General features: G+C 37.1%; 2 protein-coding genes and 1 long non-coding RNA gene across 6 annotated transcripts; 1 reads left to right on the plus strand and 2 right to left on the minus strand.

Moving 5' to 3' along the window:
- Window positions 1–154: 154 nt before the first annotated feature.
- LOC122309808 (spermine synthase-like) lies at window positions 155–5,776 on the plus strand. Of its 2 annotated transcripts, none has more exons than XM_043123474.1 (11): window positions 155–306; window positions 1,787–2,007; window positions 2,123–2,167; window positions 2,249–2,325; window positions 2,399–2,521; window positions 3,183–3,287; window positions 3,383–3,455; window positions 3,558–3,629; window positions 3,837–4,032; window positions 4,754–4,883; window positions 5,362–5,776. In XM_043123474.1, exons 2-11 carry the CDS (start codon window positions 1,818–1,820, stop codon window positions 5,458–5,460), a joined length of 1,110 nt encoding a protein of 369 aa, XP_042979408.1. In that variant the 5' UTR covers window positions 155–306; window positions 1,787–1,817; the 3' UTR covers window positions 5,461–5,776. The 2 variants fall into 2 exon arrangements, with proteins under 2 accessions (XP_042979408.1, XP_042979409.1); XM_043123475.1 differs by having other exon boundaries at window positions 161–306; window positions 1,834–2,007.
- Window positions 5,777–6,194: 418 nt separating this feature from the next.
- On the minus strand, window positions 6,195–12,023 carry LOC122309806 (cyclic nucleotide-gated ion channel 1-like). Of its 3 annotated transcripts, none has more exons than XM_043123470.1 (9): window positions 11,873–12,023; window positions 11,685–11,785; window positions 11,502–11,574; window positions 10,345–10,780; window positions 8,545–8,757; window positions 8,012–8,307; window positions 7,685–7,796; window positions 7,308–7,556; window positions 6,195–7,091 (listed from the first exon to the last, which is right to left on the minus strand). In XM_043123470.1, exons 3-9 carry the CDS (start codon window positions 11,537–11,539, stop codon window positions 6,516–6,518), a joined length of 1,920 nt encoding a protein of 639 aa, XP_042979404.1. In that variant the 5' UTR covers window positions 11,540–11,574; window positions 11,685–11,785; window positions 11,873–12,023; the 3' UTR covers window positions 6,195–6,515. The 3 variants fall into 3 exon arrangements, with proteins under 3 accessions (XP_042979404.1, XP_042979405.1, XP_042979406.1); XM_043123471.1 differs by having other exon boundaries at window positions 11,502–11,584; XM_043123472.1 differs by lacking the exon at window positions 11,685–11,785 and having other exon boundaries at window positions 11,873–12,007.
- Window positions 12,024–14,109: 2,086 nt separating this feature from the next.
- On the minus strand, window positions 14,110–16,897 carry LOC122309810. The gene is made up of 2 exons (XR_006242530.1): window positions 16,454–16,897; window positions 14,110–14,426 (listed from the first exon to the last, which is right to left on the minus strand). It is a non-coding gene; the product is annotated as an uncharacterized LOC122309810 (long non-coding RNA).
- Between the last annotated feature and the right edge of the window lie 1,945 nt (window positions 16,898–18,842).

Raw genomic sequence — 18,842 nt, forward strand, 5'->3', positions numbered from 1 at the left:
ATAAAAAATCTGAAATTAATTTTTTCACAAATTAAATACAGCTTTTAAATAAATATATTATATAAAGAACACGTGGGAATGAGAAAATTTTATTTTCTCAAAAAAATAAATATTATACAACGAACACAGATCAGTCACTGTTTGTATAAATAGGCGCAGTCTTCATTCTGCAAAGGTATTACACAGAGACAGAGAGAACCAGCCCCTCCTTAACTCTTTCCCGCTCACTCTCTGCCCTCAGTAGAGACAAACGAAGAGAAGAAGAAAGCATCTTGAGCAATACAATATCACTGCCATTTTAGCCAGGCAAGATCTCTCTCTCTCTCTCTCTCTCACCTTCTTCTTCTTCTTCTTCTGTCTCCATGTCTATGGATTCCAATTCAATATATTTGAAGGTATCAACTCTCTCCACTCCCTCTTTTTTTTGGTATGATCTGTCTTACACTGCTGCAGGTTTTGGCTGATACGTGAATTTTCTTTTCCTTCATTTTCTTTTGATCTTCATTTTGTTTCGTTTCATTTACTAAGTTTTCTAAGCAGAGGCTATCTTTTGGCTTTTGGGCTTTGTTTAATGGACCGTCCTGTGTTAAACCCTAGCGCCTCTGTTTGGCTCCTGGGGAAATTTCGAGAGCGAATTTGATTGTTGCACTCGTTACTGTTTGGAATTGTTCGTCTTCAAGATGATTGCTAATTTACTCTTCTGCCAATGATAACTAAGGGTAGGTGTAGTATGCGATCTCATTGCTTGGAAAGGCGAAGTTTTTGCTCTTTATAAGGTTTCAACGAGACTCTAATTGTATCATTGTCTATTCCTTTGGAAATATAGGCAATGTAATTTGGTTATTCCATTGAGGCTGCCAGATATTCCCCTTCATATTTTTCTCTTCCCATAGTTTCTCGGAAACCAAAGCGGGTTCCTTTTTACGAAGTTTTGTGCCAATTTAATGCAATAGGTAAGTATTACTGGAACTGGAAATATTTGAATCTGACGCTTCCGTGGGGAACTTAATTTTCTTAGTTTCACGTGGTTCGATATAGCTTAGTCCTAAGCTTTTCCGCATTTTAACGTAAAGAAATTTATTTTAAAAGTGGATTACCTGTGTTAATAAGAAAAAGTTGGAAACGTAGAGACTTTTCTTATTTCTTTGTAACGTTATTTGGGGCCGAAGAAAAATAGGAGCCTAGCAAAATCGTCTGGGAATTGTTTTACAAGGAGAAGGCTTATTTTTTTCCTTTTGGGAATGGAGCTTGTGATATTCCCTCAAGTTTGGGGCATTTGATTGCGACATTTCAGTACCATTTTTTGGTTCTTTATTTGCCGAACTAGCGACTAATTTGTGCTGTATATTTACTTACTATAAGTAAAGATTCTCCAACTTTTAAAGTAAAAGTCTCCGTTTTTGGCAATGGATCTTGTTTTAAATTACGCCCTTGAACTTGGAAGTTCTGTATTTGAGATTTTGCCTGGTATTCTTCTGTGCCATGTCCTTTTTTCTATTTATTCATACGTACAGGATACATATAGATTTTCTTTTGAAGCTTCAATTTCTTTTTTTATAGTGATCTCAATTGAATTTATGAACTGTAGTAACGGAGATCAATGCATGAACCTCAAGGAGAATGCTTCCCTTTTTGTTTGGAAATGGTTAACACGTAACATGTTATTAGGTGTTCTCTTTTGAATATTTCCTGTGTACTTGGGCTATGCCTATTTACTTGATTGAATAAAAGTTTATTTTACTTATAAAAAAGTTATTTTTTCTTATTGATATATTTTGTAATCTAGATACTGGAGCCCAAAAAGAAAAAGATAATATATGGAGGGTATCGCAGGAAGAGGTCTGGAATGCCAGAAGACTATGGATGGGAAGGTGAGTGACCGGAATGGCTCAGAGAAGGCTCTCCCTTCTTGTTGCTTGAAGGCCAGGGCGTCAGACCCGGAGTTTGAGGCAAAATGCCATTCTACTGTTGTTTCTGGGTGGTTTTCGGAAACTCACCCTTGCTCTGGTAATATCTATGATTTTCCCAACATCTCATTTACGTTCATGTATTTAAACCCATGCAAATTGGTTGGGATAAATAGGTTTACATCACAACCACTTTTCATGTCTTTCTACTTCAGGGAAAGCTAGCAAAAAGGTTTATTTTAACAACCCGATGTGGCCCGGTAGGCATTACTTTCATATACGTTATACATATTTTCTGTGGAACAAGTGGCGATAGCTGATGCTGTTTTGGTTATATTTAGGAGAAGCCCATTCACTAGTAGTGGAAAAGGTTTTGTACAAGGGAAAGTCAGAGTTTCAAGAGGTCCTGGTATTCGAGGTTTGGAATTCATGCCTTCGGTTCCTTATAATTTTCTCATATGAGTTGGTGATACCATGTCTTTTATCTGCAGTCCTCAGCATATGGGAAAGTGCTTGCACTTGATGGCATTGTTCAGCTGACAGAGAAAGATGAATGCGCCTACCAGGAGATGATTGCTCATCTTCCTCTTTGTTCAATTCCATCCCCCAAAACTGTAATTTCCATCCGGAAATCATTGTTTGAAGTCCTTGCCGTTGATAACTTACATTTTCTGTGTATGATTTTCTTTTGCATAGTCTTTGTTTTATGTGGTAATGAATAATGGGATAAAGTTCCTATGAATATTGAACGATTTGAAATAATAGTAAAAACTTTTTTGTAGTGTTACATGATGCTCTTAATATAACTAAATCTAAATCATTAGAACAAAAAAAATCACAGCAACATTGTGATAATTGAAGTTTGTGCTCTAATGCTCTTGGTTGATTCCGTACTGATACTGGAACTTTAAGAGGAAATGTTGCTAAGAAACGTGATTTTGTTCTTCTTCTTAACCGATTATTAAAGTTTTCCTTTTGAAGTTAGAACCAAAAGTAAACAGTTGTGGTTAGAAGAGAGCAGAATGAAACTTTGAAATCCATTAGACAGATGCAAGTGTTGTACCATCAGTCTGTCTTTAGCAGGATGGGTAGACATCATTTCATTTGTTGTATGATCATTTGATCTTTTTATCTGGTCACCTTGCTTTAAAATATGCATAGCTTTTTAAGACATTTTTCAATCCAATCATTCTTTCATTTTGACCAATAACTTTGCCTGTTGGTTTTTCCTCTGTGTTGGCATAATTCTGTGTGTTACCAAACATCATTTTACAGGTTCTGGTGGTTGGTGGTGGTGATGGAGGAGTTCTAAGAGAAATTTCTCGCCATAGCTCTGTGGAAAAAATTGATATCTGCGAGATAGACAAGATGGTCATTGATGTAAGTGGATGATGTAACGTGCATTCTTCATTTGATTGCCTGTTGACATATTTTTCTATTTAATCAAGTGATTGGATCAATTTCTTTTATTGTAGGTCTCAAAAAAGTTTTTTCCTGAGTTGGCTGTTGGATTCGAGGATCCTCGTGTCCACCTTTGCATTGGTGATGGTATGTTCAAAAAAGTGTCATAGATTCATTTACTTTTCACCTGTAATTGTTGAGAATAAGGCTATATGCCTGTTGTTGATCCTACTTTTTTTTTCCTACTAGCTGTTGATTTTCTTCGGCATGCACCCAAAGGGAAGTATGATGCCATCATTGTCGATTCATCAGACCCTGTGGGTATGTCTTAGTATTTTGCTCTGTCATGATTCATTTAATATGTTCATAATGGATCGCTGCTCCAGATTACTTTCTGAGGTTGTTGGTTCCCCCCCCAACCCCAAAAAAAAAGACAAAAAAGAAAAAAAAAAGAAAACCTTAATGTGGCGTTTATTAGGTCTGAAATTAACCAAAACCTTGGTCATGGGGTCCCTTTGTCTGAAATAGGTCCTGCACAGGAGCTTGTAGAGAAACCTTTTTTTGAAACCGTAGCTAGAGCATTGAGGCCTGGTGGCGTTCTCTGTAACATGGCGGAAAGCATGTGGCTCCATACACATCTTATTCAAGATATGATCTCTATTTGCCGTCAGACATTCAAGGGTTCTGTTCATTATGCCTGGGCCAATGTTCCAACATACCCAAGGTATTGATTTCGCAACATTTTTTATTTTCCGTTTACTGCCAGCTTATTGCCTTCTCTGTTTTGTGTGCTGTCAAACCTGATAAAACAAAGGAAGAACAATGCGCAGCAGGTGGTTGAATAAAGTACTCAAGGAACTTTCTTACAGAATCTTTCTTTCCATATCAGAGTATTTTCTTTCTTGCATCACAGTATAAACTAGGACAGTTTATATAAACTTTTACATAACAGATTTTGCAGTCTATTGCCATACATAATTTGACAGCTGTCTAGCCTAGTCATTGTTTCTGTTACAAGAAGATTCTGCAGACTTATTTTCCACTATTCTAGAAGAGTCTTTAGAGGCACACAATTCTGCTTCTTTAACAAAACCGATAAGGGATTACTGAAGTTTGGTCATCTCCATATTGGCTTGGCACTGACGAAACTTATGCGTGCTTAGCTTTTTCTAATGAATAGTTTTGATGTAGTTTGGCAAATTTACCTATAAAAAAAAAAAAAAAATGTAGTCTGCCAAATTTGTTATTTTAGGTTACTTGGACATTTTGACATTTTATAAAGTGACCATCTACACAGAGGTTTACACCATTTACACGACTGTATCCTGCCAACTAATTATTCACATTTAGAATTTCTGTGGTTGTTACCTATAAAAAAAAAAAGAATTGCTGTGGTTGTTACATCTCGCCACCTCATTCTTGTTGACTGCTTCTGTGTCATGCAGTGGTGTGATAGGATTTCTTATATGCTCAACTGAGGGGCCACCTGTTGATTTCGTTAATCCCATCAATCCCATTGAGAAGTTAGAGGGAGCTGTAAAGCATAAAAGAGAACTAAGGTTCTACAACTCAGAGGTATGTTTTTATTTATTTATTAACTTATTGTTTAAGTCTACTTCAATTGATATCTCCTCTACAGCCTATGCTGCAAGTTATTCTTTTCCTTTTAAAAGCAAGTTAGCTGTGGCAAAATATTAACGTCATACAGCTTGCAAGAGCTGAAATATGATACACACTAGACAGCAGACATTATTTGTTAATGATGTATACTTTTCGAGATATAGGCTTACCCGAGTAATTAAACCTTTTATCGTAGATATTGGGTGAAACATTTTCTATTTTTCTTCCCACTCTAATCTGTTATTGTTATCAACAAAACACAATCTCTGCATGTTAGAATCACTAAGGTTGAGTACATTTTCTTGTTATTAAATTCCTTATTCAAACTCTGGCTGAAAAAAATTTCACACAACAGAAAAACAAACCTTATTTGCACAATAGAATACACGCAAACAATATGGCTCAACCCTAAATGGTATTGTTGTTGTAACAGATGCATTCGGCTGCCTTTGCCTTGCCATCCTTTCTGAAAAGGGAGGTGATATTGCTTCAGGATTCTCCATCCCCGGCACAACGTATCTGTGTTTCCTAGATAATTATTACCTGCCCTTGTTTGATTTTTCAGATATATGACATTATTCCAACTGGAAAGCACAAACTGGGTGATTATTGAGGAGTATATATAGGGTCATGACCTTGGTTCGAGGTATTAGTGAGCATATTTATTCTACCATGTGATATTGTTGCCTCCAACAACCAATTTGTGGATGGCAACTTTTATCGTATCATGCCTTTGTGACATTATCATTTCTGTTATTATCCATTTACTTTGACTATTTTAGCATGGAGTTTACTAATTGGGGGGTCTTTTGTGCCCCAAGAAAAATATAAATGGAAGTGTACAATTATTTTGTGATTGTTAAAATAGGAGGCAAGCTGAATTTGCCCATTACGATCTCTTTTATGGCCAACCAAATTTGTAAGGTTGGGGCTGAGGTCCTTAAATCAATTTTTAAGCGTGAATATGATCTATTCATGCCTAGCTAGCTCATTGTGAATTTGTGCTCTGAAAGCTGTTCAAACAGCCATTTCTTACAATTTGCACCCTCAAACTTAAGCGGGGGACTCAAACATGATCTCCCATTTGAAAACTTCATGTGGAAGAGCCAGTTATATTGGCTAACAATTTCTTCATTCCCTAATCCAACCCATTCCATTCAGAATCCAAACAACTAGCAACTCTATCAGTGGTAAACCTGCATGTGGATGTTTTCCTTCTCTCTTCGTTTTCAAACCTGTGGACGTTTTCATTTTGTACAAACTCCCTGAACAAACTTAAAATGTTAATAGTAAACTGAGGTGGCTTCAGGCAAAGTTTCAGGCATGCCTCAAACACGGAAGGTTTTCACCTTAAAGCAGGGACTTACAGGGGCTCAGCAGAAGCCCATTTAGAACTCTCATCTGTCTATTGCTACCTAAGCATACATACAAGACTAATGCAAACTCCAGTACCTTGTTTTGCTTTGGCCCTTGTAATTTACAGAACACAAAATGTAATTGTCCATATAATTGTTTGTGTTTAAAAATCGGGAATAGAAACACAGCACAGGCACCCGGTTGATAGCCAAAGCTTAAATTTGACTTTCACTAGATAGTATTAAATTCTCGCGCACCATCAACGTCGGGTGAGAGTCTTTTTAGAAGTCCTGAAGCGTGAGGAGCACGACGGCTAGTTATTTGTTTCTTTGCCAACGTGGTGTCCGTTTCAATAGTAGTCTTCTTTTCTTGAAAGCGTCGCCAAGCTGCTTGTAAAGCAGACGCTGCTTCCGTTTCTGATGCTGCTTCCGTCGGCCGCTTGGAGAGTGTCCGCAAGTCTTTCGCCATTAGAGCAAAGGCTTCAACATTTGTATGGGTTTTGAAAGTCTTGGTAGAGACTGGAGGGTTAGAAAGGCTTGGTATGGAGCAACCTCCGAACCCCCAATCTAGAAGTTCTTCTCCAAAGAAATGGCCACTTTCAATACACCCTGCACTTAAGGAGACAGTTCCGTCCGTAGCCCTGACACTGTTTGTGAAGTTCCATACAATGCCTTGCGTGATGAAAATCATTGCATCAAGTGGTTCTCCCTCCCGAATAATGTAGGTGCGCTCGTTGTAGTACACTGGCCTGAGGCTGTCGCAGATCAATTGCAACAGCTTTTCACTTTTTGTTTGGAGCATTGGCACCTAGTTCACAGATAATCGAGACAAATGTGACGAACTCCATTCATATATAAATTATTATATACTTCTAATTTATACCTCCTTCAAAATCTGACCAAGAAGAATATATATGCCATATCACCTATTTTCAATCCAAAGCAAAGTAATAAAATTTTCAATCGAGTTGGTTTCTTTACCATTTCCAAAAGAGTGGGAGAATTAATGAAGGAAATGACTCACTTTCTTTAGCAGAGGCAAGCAAAGATAGCGCTTAATATCTTTTCTAAGCTCTATGGGAAGATGAGGGAGCGGATTCTTCGCATCAACATCCATATTTTGCTCCAAAATCCGCTGTATGTTGGGCATGATCTGCCGTCTTAAATTATCATCGAGTCCGTTTCTCGTTATCCATAAGTCTATGTCTCGTTCTTTAATTTTCATCTTTTGTATAACTTCCTCGGACCTTTCAGTTGTCAACTGCATATATGTCTGCCACTCGCAACAACTATGATTCATCAATCCTATCCACGAATATAAGAGAAAAAATAGCATATATATATATATATATATATAAACGAGGGCCTCGAAGCTGAAAAGAGGAAATGTTGAGTACCAACCTGCACATTACCAATGAAATACAAAAAGAGTAGCAAGCCAAAGATCGAAATAAAGATCGTAAAGCAGTTTTCCCAGAAATTGGTGCTGGCTTGAAGGTTTTGACCCAAAGAACTGCAAAAATTGCAGTGACCACAATGCATGAGATATATAGTAGTCTCAGAATTACAGAATATATTGATATATATGATACGCTCAAATCTATATATTGTAAAAAAATAAGAAGTTATTTTCGTCCCAAATATTTGGTCTAGAATAAGAATTTTTCTTGCAGTATTAGGGAATAGCTCAATGTTGAATGACAAAGGTTAAAGATCATGTGTGCAAACCTCAAATTTCGCAGTCCCCACCAGAAACAGTGCAGTACCTTTTTGGGATAATTTGTGGACGCCACGGTACCTGACTGAATGGCTTCAAGAAATATTCCGAAATCAAATTGCGTTGCATTTGATTTTTCTAGGGGGCTACAAAAATCATTTACAAATGTGTGATTTGAGGACTTGGAAATTCTGCTGCTACAACTGAAAGAACTTGGGGTACATTGACCATTTTGCTTTTTGCAGTCTATGTACCAGCAAGCGGTCTCTCGTTGGATTGAAAATAAGTACCAAAAGGCGCCCAGCACCTAAAAGACCAGCAATTCCCGTTAGAGATCGATTACTATCTTTTGTGCAGATATCTTTGCAAAATAAAAAATAAAAGCAGGAAAGAGAGAATTCTGCACATAAGAGATAAAATCTTGCTTCCGTGAATTGAAGTAACGGAAAAGGTAAATGATTTTAAGAACATGATTAACACAAAAATGCTCTGGTCTCATATATATAAGCTTAAAGGAACAGGAAACTGATGATAATCAACTTACATGACTGGCAAGGATGTACAGAAAGAAATTGAATGCAGCTTTAACCCAAACAATTCGAGCAATTATGTTTGCAGTCCTGATAAGTTTCCTCCATGATATGTAGATCCGAATAACTCTTGGCACGTATTGGAGAAGAACAATAGCACTCAGAACCTTTCTTTTGTCCAAATATCTTGAGCCTTTCATCTCTGAAAAAATAATTGGAACTAACACCTGGAAAGATTACAACAAGTACGCATGCAGTAAGGAATAACTTCCTCTGGACATTTTTTGAAGCACGGCCTACTGAATTTTGTACAAAATCTAAATAGCAGGGGGAAAAAGTAACGCGCAGATCATTGCATTTCTTTCTCATTTGTTGCATTTTGGAGAACTCGGGGATACTATTCTAAAATCCCTGAATGGTGTTTGCCATATTCCTCTACTCTAAATGGAGAATTTGGGGTGATTTCCTACTCAAAGTGGAGAATTTGCTACCCATCAATAGTGTGGTACGTTCTATATATCAAAATCTCTGCCCTATCAGCTTTGCTCACTTGGTGGTCCCTTTTCACTGTTCAAACCAATTTCATTTACTAGCTCAATTAATTCCCTGTTTCATACTCTAGGAATTGGAGTTATCTAGAAATTTAGCCCAGTGTAAAGGTGTGATAAAATATGTCTCATGCATTATTTGGAAAGTTGTGAAATAGTCGTAATGATTAAACCATCAAAGAGCATATCCAAACATGGCGCTATCTCTATATTAGATCTTTTGAGAGCCTCTTTATGGAAGACAAACTCAAAAGGTCAAATTGGTTTGCTGGTTAAATTCTCACACTGATAGAATAAAACTAAACATTGTCAGAATCTCGAAGGGCAACCCCGGATTTGCTGGTTATATATGGCAGAATCCTTTGTGATCACTATGGACGTCATTTCATACCTGGCTTTTCCATCTACTTGGGGACTGGTACAAATGTTTTTGCAGAAATTTTTGCAGTTAAAAATAGCCCTCTCTTTATGTTACTGACTGGGTTTTTGTGGTCTCATTGTTAAATCAAATGCTTTAATTTGCTGGCAGTTAACTGATATAAAAATATGAAAAGCCCTCCTTCCTGGTATGTGTGTCTTTGAGAAGATATACTTGACTTTAGTAAATTTTTTATCTTTAATATTCAACATATATATATACATATACATAGTGAGAGAGAGAGAGAGAAGGCAATAGAATGGCAATGGTTTAGCTAACTTTAGAGCATTTGGTATTGCTTTATCTTTTTCTTTTACTGTACAATTGTCTCGACAACTTTATAAAAGTTTAGATCAAAATAAAAGCTTCAATTTTGGAATTATATAGTCTTGATTTTTTTGTAGATAGTTATTGCTTTCATTGCTCACATATTGTAAAGCTTAGTATAGAAAATTTTTGGAACTTTTTCGGTTTGGGACTTTTGTAACCCCAGATTTGTTTGTAATATAATATTCTTTTGCCATAAAAGGTTAAGGTTAAGGTACGGAGATCGTAAGTGAAGTGAAAACTTAATCATAAGAGGCCGGTTAAGGTACTGTCTCCTACCTGAAGTGGAAATTTCTACCTATATTAATAATGTGGTTACTATCTGAATCATTTCGTAGCGAACTTAAATGCTTAACTAATTCAATTAGAAAAAAAAGGTACAGAAATTGTAAACAAAATAAATTAAGTTTATTGAAAAGTTAAACACACCGCATGCTTTTAAACTATAAGACATTGAAAGAAAACCAAGACGACATGCATGCTTGCTTTTAATCAGAAGCAGAAAATTGAAGACTTCTTACCTGTGGGAGGGGAAGAATAGCAAGAATATCAATTCGGAAGTACCACGAGGACATGTATCTCTTTGCTATTGGCCAAGCATCTGTAACAACCTTAATTCTTCCAACTTTACGGGCGCCGTTGTCTATATATGGACAGATAAATTGCAAGATGATATTCACCATATAAATCAAGTCGGTGACCGCTCGCAAACAAATAGCTATGATATGTAATCTTTTATCCAACGCAAGGCAGCTCTCACGTTCTTTGATCACGGGAATGTAAAAGAACAAAGGGTCCACTGATACTGCAATCACACACGACACTACAAAAATCATCCTCCAGATTCGAAGGTTTTGCCCATGTGGGTCAAGAATCTTCATTTTTGTTGTTTTCTTTTCTTCTGTCGCATGCAGCACTCCATCATTGTGGGAAACATCTTTCTCAACATCCTCATCCCTGAATAGAAAATAACGAGCAAGGAATCATGTTGATAACAAATTAATTAATATTTCAGTTGACCATTTAGAGGAAAAGAAAAAGATAAAGAAAAGTTGATCATGATAAATGTTGTTTGGTCGGAAATTCAATTTCTCCGCAAGGGACAAAGTATTTGTCAGAACCCATCAATGATGTAGAGCTGGGCTCCAACTCCGATGGAGGAGTGAAATCCGACTTCCGACTCCAACGTAGGTCGAAGGCCATTTTGAGTTCAGACTCCGTCTTTAAATCAGATCAAATTTCGACTCCAATCGATGTTGCCGGAATTGGAGTCGTACGTCAGAGTCCATTTGAGAACGTTGATGAGATTGTTGTTGTTCTTGATCTCGATCGCGGAGCAGCCGATGGCTCCTGAGCCGTAGCTGGTGCATGAAGCTGGAGTCAGTATCTTTTGCGTAGTTGATGAATGCTTCGTAGTGGGCGGTGAAGGCTCGGCTGTACCTCTTGAACGAGTCGCCGCCACCTCGACGGGAAGAGACGTAGTTGGCGACGCCTTTGTTAATTGGATTAGACGGCGAAGTTGGCGTCTTTGTCATGGGTATTGTTCAGCACTGTGCTCGAGGAGTTGAAGGAGCAGTACAAGTTGGGAGAAGGAAGGGTGGTTTTGGAGGCCGGAGGGGGAGGAGTGGTTTTGGAGGAGGAGGAGAAGAAGAAGAAGAAGAAGGAAGAAGAAGCTTACCTCACCCCGTTCTCTTGCCGATGCCCGCGGTAGCTCATATTAAAGTGTACCCGTACACTGTGAATTCTGCTTCCTGAAAAAAACTGAAAACGGATCAGAGAAAAATGCAACCTTCTTCGTCGATCTATCATTCTAAGTGCAACATCCACAGATCGTTTAAAAACTGCAGGTTAAAGACATTACCACTGGGAAATTAAAATCTTCTTTTCCCAAACTCGGTAGAGTATCCGGACCCGGGGAAAAGAAGAAGAAAAGGAACCTCTCCGGGGTTGTGTCGGCCGGAGCTGAAACAAATTAAAACAGACAATTCTATATGTATATAACCTAAGGTATTGAAAAGGAAGGTGTATTCATATAACAACTCATTGAACCTGATAGACTTGTGTGTTCGAGCAGACCAGGATATGTACTGAGCAAAGAGAAGCAGAAAGCAGGATTTTAAGCAAGCTGACGAGTCCACATCCATGTCCAGCCAGTCTACTTACAGGAACTGGTCAAGTCCATTAATATTATAATTAATTAAGTAGCTTCTGATCAGACTTTGACCGAGAGTCTACCCCCTCAAACACTTCTCATCAACCCCAACTTCTTTTCTTTACATTCTCTTGTAAATATAAATGGCTTTGCTATATACAGTCGGCAAATATAATTGGTGTGCAGTCGGCTGTATAGAATAAATAAAAAAAAATTATAAATTTTTTTTTATATTCAGAGAGACCTACATGAATAAAAAAAAAGTTATAAAAATAATTTTTTTTTTATGTAGGTCCCGTATTAATTTATTTTTTTACAGCCAGCTGCACACCGACTGTATCTGCCGACTACAAAAAGTATTTCTCAATATAAATAGATCTTAACAAAAAATAATGTTCATAAATTAATGTGGATATATATTTGATATATTAGATTTTTTTTATAATATATATAAATATATTTTGTAATCCAGTGTACTTTAACAAATTATATCAATTTAAATTTATTTTTATGAGGGTTTTTTTTTTTTTTTTTTTTTTTTTATAAACAAAAAATCTATTTTGATTATAAATTTTCTTTATTTTCTTTTGTACCAACACAAAATTTTAACTTTTAGTATAGTGTAGATGCATATTGAAAAAATCAAACAAGGTCGGCGACTTCCCCGGCCAGCACATGATTGAAGTGACTCACATGAAAAAGATCATGAATTTGCTAATTGACCGAGCGTTTACTAGAAGGGTTAATCTACTCCCACAGATTGTTGGGTCCCTATCATTTATTTTTATTTTTTTATTTAATAATTAAGAAAATATTTTTTTTTTAAATATTTAAAGGTATAAAAAAACTTTGCTCTTATCGGGACCATCTCGTGTTATCCTCGATGGTATAGCACTGCTTTTACTAGAATATTTATGTGCAAAACCATGCACGTGGGAACTCAAGATCAAAATAAACAAAATCAAAGCCGCGTAGAATTTGCACGCAAGATGATGATCAAATTCAATTTGCTGACCAGCCAATTGTCTCTTGACTTGTACTGGCTAGTAAGATCATAAGGACGGTCAGCGTAATTTGGGGGGGGGGGGGGGGGGGGGGGGGGGAGGGTTGGGGAGGTGGGGCGGGCGTGGCGGGGGGGTTGGGGTGGTGTGGGGCTCTCCTTAATTATTTTGAGGATAAGTATCAATTTCTCTTCATTTTAGCTAATTAAGAACAACTTCTAACGAGTTAATAACGGGATTATATAATTAAATTGCATTAATATCCTATTATCATTTTTTGTTGTTGTTTGCGGCCGTATGTTTCACTTCCAAATATTATCTGTACCTAAAATAATATTAATAATGCAGAATACAATATACAATTTGATTTTTTTAAAATTTTTGTTTTAATCTTGAAAGCTAAAATTTATATGTCAACTGTTTTAATTAATATATGAGTAATGCTACTTATTATCTATTTTTAATCATTCTCTCATTATTCTATAATATGACCGGAAATAATTAGAAATTATTTATTATATTTTATTTATAAACTTATTATTTAGTATCATATAATGGAACGATGAGAATATGATTAAAAAATATATGAGGAATAATTTTTTGTTAATATATAATAATAATAATAATTCAAATAAGTGCTGCTAGCTATCTCGCTCGCTCGCTCCAACCCGCGCGTAACAAGGACTTGAATCCATGCAAGAACTGCAGTTCGATTAATGGTGCTTGCTTCGCGCGGCTTGTTGATTATTTTTCATCTTTCTGATAGAGAGAAATTGAAGAAGAAATTAGAAGCACATGAAGGTTTTAACACGCTAGCTGGATCTTTTTGGGCCTTAATTTCCCGGCAATATCGTAATTAATATCAATAAAAGAAAAATATCAGAGGTTGCCATGAGATCATGAATATTCCAGGAACCTTGACCTTCAATCTTTTTTTTTTTTTTAATTTTTTTTTCACGTACGTTAATTAATATATAGATAGTGAAAAAGCACTCAAGATCTGTGTAGCCAGGATTTTTAAGATGAGCGGCCAGATCAGGCTCAAAGCAAATAGTATTAATTCTAGTATGAATCATGATGATCTCATGTGATTTCAAGACGTAATGTTGAAGTAAAGAGTAATTAAGACCATGTTTTTTTTTTTTTCAAAGAATAATTAGTTTTATTCAACTTAGCTTAGCAAATGTTGGATACAAGGAGGGACTCCCTCCAAAGAAATACTCCCCTCATAGAGTTTTAATGCATCCTTAGCTAAACAATGAGCCATACAATTAAACATTCTAGAGACATGCATAACAGACTAGTTAGGCCTATTCTTGAGCTCGGATTTGATGTCTTGAATGATTAACCTTGCTGTGCTCCAATTCCTTGGTTGCATCCCCTTCAAGAATTAAGCTGTTAATACTTAACTCTTTATAAAAAATGACAGCTTTGAGCGCAGCCATGACCTCTGCAAGTTTGGCATAAGGAAAAAGGCTTTTCTGAGATCTTAATGTACATAGCAACCAATTGGCCCTCTCAATTTTTGACTACCACCCCTATCCCCACTCTGCATCTAACTCGACCAACAGTTGCATCCCAATTGGCCTTAAATACATTCAATGGTGGAGGATTCCAGTTAGACACATGAGGCCCCTCTGGTTCCGCACCAGCAAAGATTCTCAGACCAACTAGCAATCCATGCTTATTATGAGATGGTGTTTAAGTTGCAATACACACTACAACATATATGCCTCATCGCAAAAGGCAGTGTGAAGGTTGTCGCAATATTTTGGTTTGGAAAATATTTTAGCCACAAAAAGATTACACAAAAATAAACTTACAAAACGACATGACTTGATGTGATACGTCAGATTGTAAAATTACTTTATTGTGAAGTAGATCTAACGGGTCCCATAAAGCCATGTCAATTTGTAGGTTTACTTTTGTATAATCTCTTTGTATCGGTAGCAATTCTCTTACTCCAAGGGAGAGTTGCAGTGTTCGAGTTCAACCACTGGAGGTTCCAGTAGGAAAGAAAAAGATTGAAAAGTGTCAGAGGTTCTGACTACCTATTGTGGTAGAAGACAAGTGAGTTGCATTCTTGGGTAAACGTGTCTAATTACAAAGGTTTTGTAAACGTTTTACTTGTGATCTTTTTCAATCGATAAAATTAGATTTCCTGGATTTGGTTGCCCTGTAAGGTTTTACCTTTGAGGAAGTTCTTTAAAGAGTTTCCCTTCATAACCAAATAGTGTGTTAAAGTTGTTAATATATATTGGTTACTAATCGGTGCTAATAGTTTGTGTTGAGTGTTAGCGTGCATAATCAGGGGTACTTTAGAAATTTCAACCCTATTTAGTGGGGAGGCCTTTTATTATCAAAACTGACTAGTAGAGTTTAAAGTTCCTTTTGGAACAGAAAATTGGGACTCCTTCCTAATAGAAATGGATTAGCAAACTATTGGGTTATGATTTCTTAATCGAGTATCAGAAGGGAAGGAAAACAAGGCTGCTAATGCTTGTCCAGCAACTCGAGATAAAATAGGAGGGCTCATTGGCTGGAATTACTGTTTTGGATCCTTTGTGGCTGCAAGCCCCAAGGGATTCTTATAAATCCAATGAGGAACTCCCAAATCTATGTCAGAAGTTAAAGATAGAATAGCAGGCTGATAAGGGGTTTTCCTTGGTGAATGGGTTACTATTGAGGAAGGGGCGAATATATATATGACTAAGAATTCTCCCTTTTAAGGCTCAAGGTTTAGATGAGGGAGTGTACTACTTGCCAGAAATGCAAGTTAGAAAACTTGCACCCAACGGGTCTACTATAGCCTCTGCCCATTCCTACTTGGAGTTGGTCAGATATCTCAATAGACTTCATTAAGGCACTGCCAATGTCTAAAGGGTATACAGTGATCATAGTGGTAGTGGATCGTCTCACCTAGTACACCCATTTCCTCCCTCTAGCATACCCATACATTGCCTCCACAGCGTCAAGATTTTTTTTCCCAAGTGTTCAAGTTGCTTGGTGTGCCCTCTACCACAGTTTTTGATCGAGATGTGATACGAGCTCCTTTTGAAGGAGATGTTTAAACTGCAAGGGACAAAGCTGGCTTACAGTTTAGCCTACCACCCCCAATCTGACGATTAGCCAAAGGTGGTGAATCACTACATCTAATAGTATCTTAGGTGTTTTGTACTCCAGCAATTGAAGGAAAGGGCCATCTAGCTACCTTGGGGGAAATGATGGTATAACACCAACTTCCATTCCTCCACCAGAGTCACCCCTTTAGAGACCTTATATGGGGTTCCACCCCCAACCCTCCTACAATATGTCTCAGACACTACTTAAAACCAAGAGGTCGATTCACAGTTAATTACAAGGAAACATATTCTAACCCTCCTAAAGAAAAGTCTACAGCTAGTTGAAAGGGCCATGAAGAAACAATACGACAAAAATTATGTAAAAAGGGGATTTGAGGTTGGTGACCTTATTTACCTCAAGCTCCAGAAATACTGTTAGTAGAGTGTCTCTAAATACCAAAGCTTCAAACTTTCTTCCCGTTATTTTGGTCCCTTCAAGGTTTTGGAAGAGATCGGTGAAGTAGCCTACCGGTTGGAGTTGCCGGCTGATTCCTTGATTCATCTCGTGTTTCATGTGTCCCTCAAGAAGCACCTCGAGACCACATTTGTTCCCTCGCCGTTGCTGCCCCTTGTAGATCATCATGGATCCCTACGCGTTGTACTAGAGAAGGTGTTAGATCGAAAGATGACGAAGTTCATGAACTGTCCATTAATAGAGCTCCTGGTTAAGTAGAGTGGCGCCCTAGAAGAAGACTCGTCGTGGGTTCCCGTGGAGCAGTTGCAATGGCGGTTTCCCAACATTGAGGGCAAGGTCTTCTGAGAGGTGAGTACTTCTTGTGTTCTGGTTGTGATGTTCTGTCTTAAGGTCAATGAGGAAGAAGAGGATAAGGGTATTAGATTCATTTGCAAATTGGGTTGTGGGCCTATGGGCCGAAACTTAGTTAAATTGGATTTGGTAATCCGTTTTAGATTTATAAGTAATAGCCGGGAAGCCCATCATACTGTTAGGGGCATGTTAGTCAATTACCATATTCCTGTCATGCTCGCATGCTCAGTTATAATGTACGCAAAAATGTGAGGAATGATATTAGAAGAATATTCAAGGCTTCGTCCTTTTTGGGGGTGCTGATTTCCTCGAAAAATCAGGGGTTCTCTTTCAATTTAATTTTACAAGTTATTCCATCCATTGCGTTCTTAACAGTTGGGCGGAGGTCCTTAAATCGATTAAGCGATCGTCTATTTGTAATGCCAAGTCCAGACGTACCTTACAAAGAGATTGATTGTTTTGCTCTTGCCCTTGATATGTACAGAACACAGAATCATTTACGTAATTGTTCATATAATTGTAAATATTGTTTATAAGTTGGAATAGAAACACAACACGAAAGCTACCTGCAGGTTGAATATTGCCATTAGCCAAACCTTTTAGTTAGTGTCATTATATGGTCCCAAATTCTCGCCCACAAACAATGTTGGGTTCTAGGCCTTTAAATAGTCTTGAAGCACTTTTCAAAAAAAAAAAATAGTCTTGAAGCACGAAAAACATGATATCTAGTTTTTGGCCTTCTTGCAAAAGTGGTGGACATTAATTCACTACTCTTCTTTCCATTAAAGCGCCGCCAAGCAGCTTGTAAAGCTGAAGCTGCTTCAGTCGGCCTCCTGGAAATCAGGGTCTTCAAGTCGTTGGCCATTAGAACAAAACCTTCTACTTTTGTATGGGTTTTGGCAGTTTTGGTGGAGACTGGAAGGTCCGAAAAGCTGGGTGTCGGGGAGACTTTGAACCCCGGCCCAATACAATATGCGCTTAAGGCCGAGACACCACGTACTGCTACTTGTTTAGTCGTGAGTAGATGGCAGGTATAGTGCGTGTAGAGACCCGTGCATAGATTTAAGAGGTGATTGATGCAATATGTATGGAGATTCATAGTGCAATCTTTGACTTACGTATAATGATATCTCTATGAATAAGGTCACGATCAATATTCCATTAACACAGCTAGAGACATGCCTAACTGCAGTCGAAGATGTGGTTAGAGAGTTGAGTCAGTAGTAATATGTATCTTTTATTTGTATTTTTTTTTGTATAGATAATATTTTATGTTTTGTAAAATTTAATTATTAATGGTCTTTTTCTTTTCTAAATTAATTATTGATTTATATTATATAAATCAATGTCCTGCTAAAGTTAGTAACTTAATATGCCAATTTCCCATTCGAGCATTAATTAACCTTGACGTTGGAATGTTGTTGTATGTTGTTCGATCGTTAAGCAATGTCCTACTAAATTTAGTTACTTAATGTGCTAAATTCTCGTTCGACTATATATAATATCTGTTCAAATGTTTATTTTATTTTGTTCGAATATTTTAATAAATGTTTGAACAATTATTTTATTAAGGAAGAAATTTCTCGTCTTTACATATACCGTTCGAACAAAATATTTATTGTTCTAACAGTTTATGCCTTCCGTCATTTTTTGAGGACGAAATTTGAATTTCTTCATTACCATTTATGTTTTGGGACGATTTTCATTTTGTCTAAAAAAATTTTTCAAAAAAAAATCGTCCTAAAATCTTATTTTTGTCTTAATGAATTAAGCAAAAAATAAATGGAAGGGTACAGTTGTTTTGTGATTGCCAAAATTGGATGCAAGCGGAAATTTTCCATTAAGATCGAGCTACTTTTTAATGGCCAATCAAATTTGTAATGTTGGGGCAGAGGTCCTTAAATCGACTTAGCGTGAGTATGATCTATTTTATATGATGCAAACTCCAGACGTACCTTGTTTTGCTCTGGCCCTTGAT

Source organism: Carya illinoinensis, chromosome 5 (assembly GCF_018687715.1).
Source record: "Carya illinoinensis cultivar Pawnee chromosome 5, C.illinoinensisPawnee_v1, whole genome shotgun sequence".
In the NCBI taxonomy this organism is placed as follows: domain Eukaryota; kingdom Viridiplantae; phylum Streptophyta; class Magnoliopsida; order Fagales; family Juglandaceae; genus Carya; species Carya illinoinensis.